Genomic DNA, 567 nt, shown 5'->3' with positions numbered 1-567 from the left:
CTGCTGCTGCTGCTGCTGCTGCTGCTGTTTTTGTGGTTTTTGTTTTTTTTTCTTTCTTGCTTTCGTGCTGCTGCACTGCTGCTGCTAGTGCTGCTGCTGCTGCTGCTGCTTGCTGCTTATAAGCTGCTGCTGCAGACACAAAATATCCTTTTGCTGCATCGAAGGAGAGACGGCAACCACAGACATCCACACACCGCAATGCTGCTGCTGCTGCTGCTGCTGCTGCTGCTGCTGCTGTTGCTGCTGCTGCTGCTGCTGCTGCTGCTGCTTCACGCTGTATATCGTTGATGTCAGTACACCCTGCGGTGTCTCCTCAGCTAGCAACCCCCACTGCTGCTTCTCCTCCCCACTGCTGCTGCTGCTGCTGCTGCTGCTGCTGCTGCTGCTGCTGCTGCTGCTGCTGGTGCTGGTGTGTATAAGCAGATAACTGCAGCAGGAGAGAGCAGCAGGAGAATACAGCAGCAAGTAAAGTTTATGTCTGTATAAATGAATACACAACAACCACAATAAACACCAAAAAAAACAAAAAGCAAAAATATAAATCCGAAGAGTTATGCATGCTGGGCT

At 50.8% G+C, this 567-nt stretch overlaps 1 protein-coding gene across 1 annotated transcript in view; it reads right to left on the bottom strand.

Moving 5' to 3' along the window:
- Positions 1-84: 84 nt before the first annotated feature.
- The window catches only part of EMH_0079740 (cation-transporting ATPase, putative), a gene marked incomplete at both ends in the record, with an annotated part of 2543 nt that continues 2060 nt past the window's right edge, over positions 85-567 (bottom strand). Inside the window, one exon of the mRNA XM_013500164.1 lies at positions 85-427. Within this exon, the coding sequence (XP_013355618.1) occupies positions 85-427 (343 nt within the window). The remainder of the gene's footprint in view (positions 428-567) is intronic.

The sequence above is a fragment of the Eimeria mitis genome, genomic scaffold (genome assembly GCF_000499745.2).
Source record: "Eimeria mitis Houghton genomic scaffold, Emh_scaff5091, whole genome shotgun sequence".
NCBI classification, from domain to species: Eukaryota; Apicomplexa; class Conoidasida; order Eucoccidiorida; family Eimeriidae; genus Eimeria; species Eimeria mitis.
The sequence above is the reverse complement of the archived record's forward strand: the minus strand, read 5'-3'. Positions and strand labels throughout refer to the sequence as shown.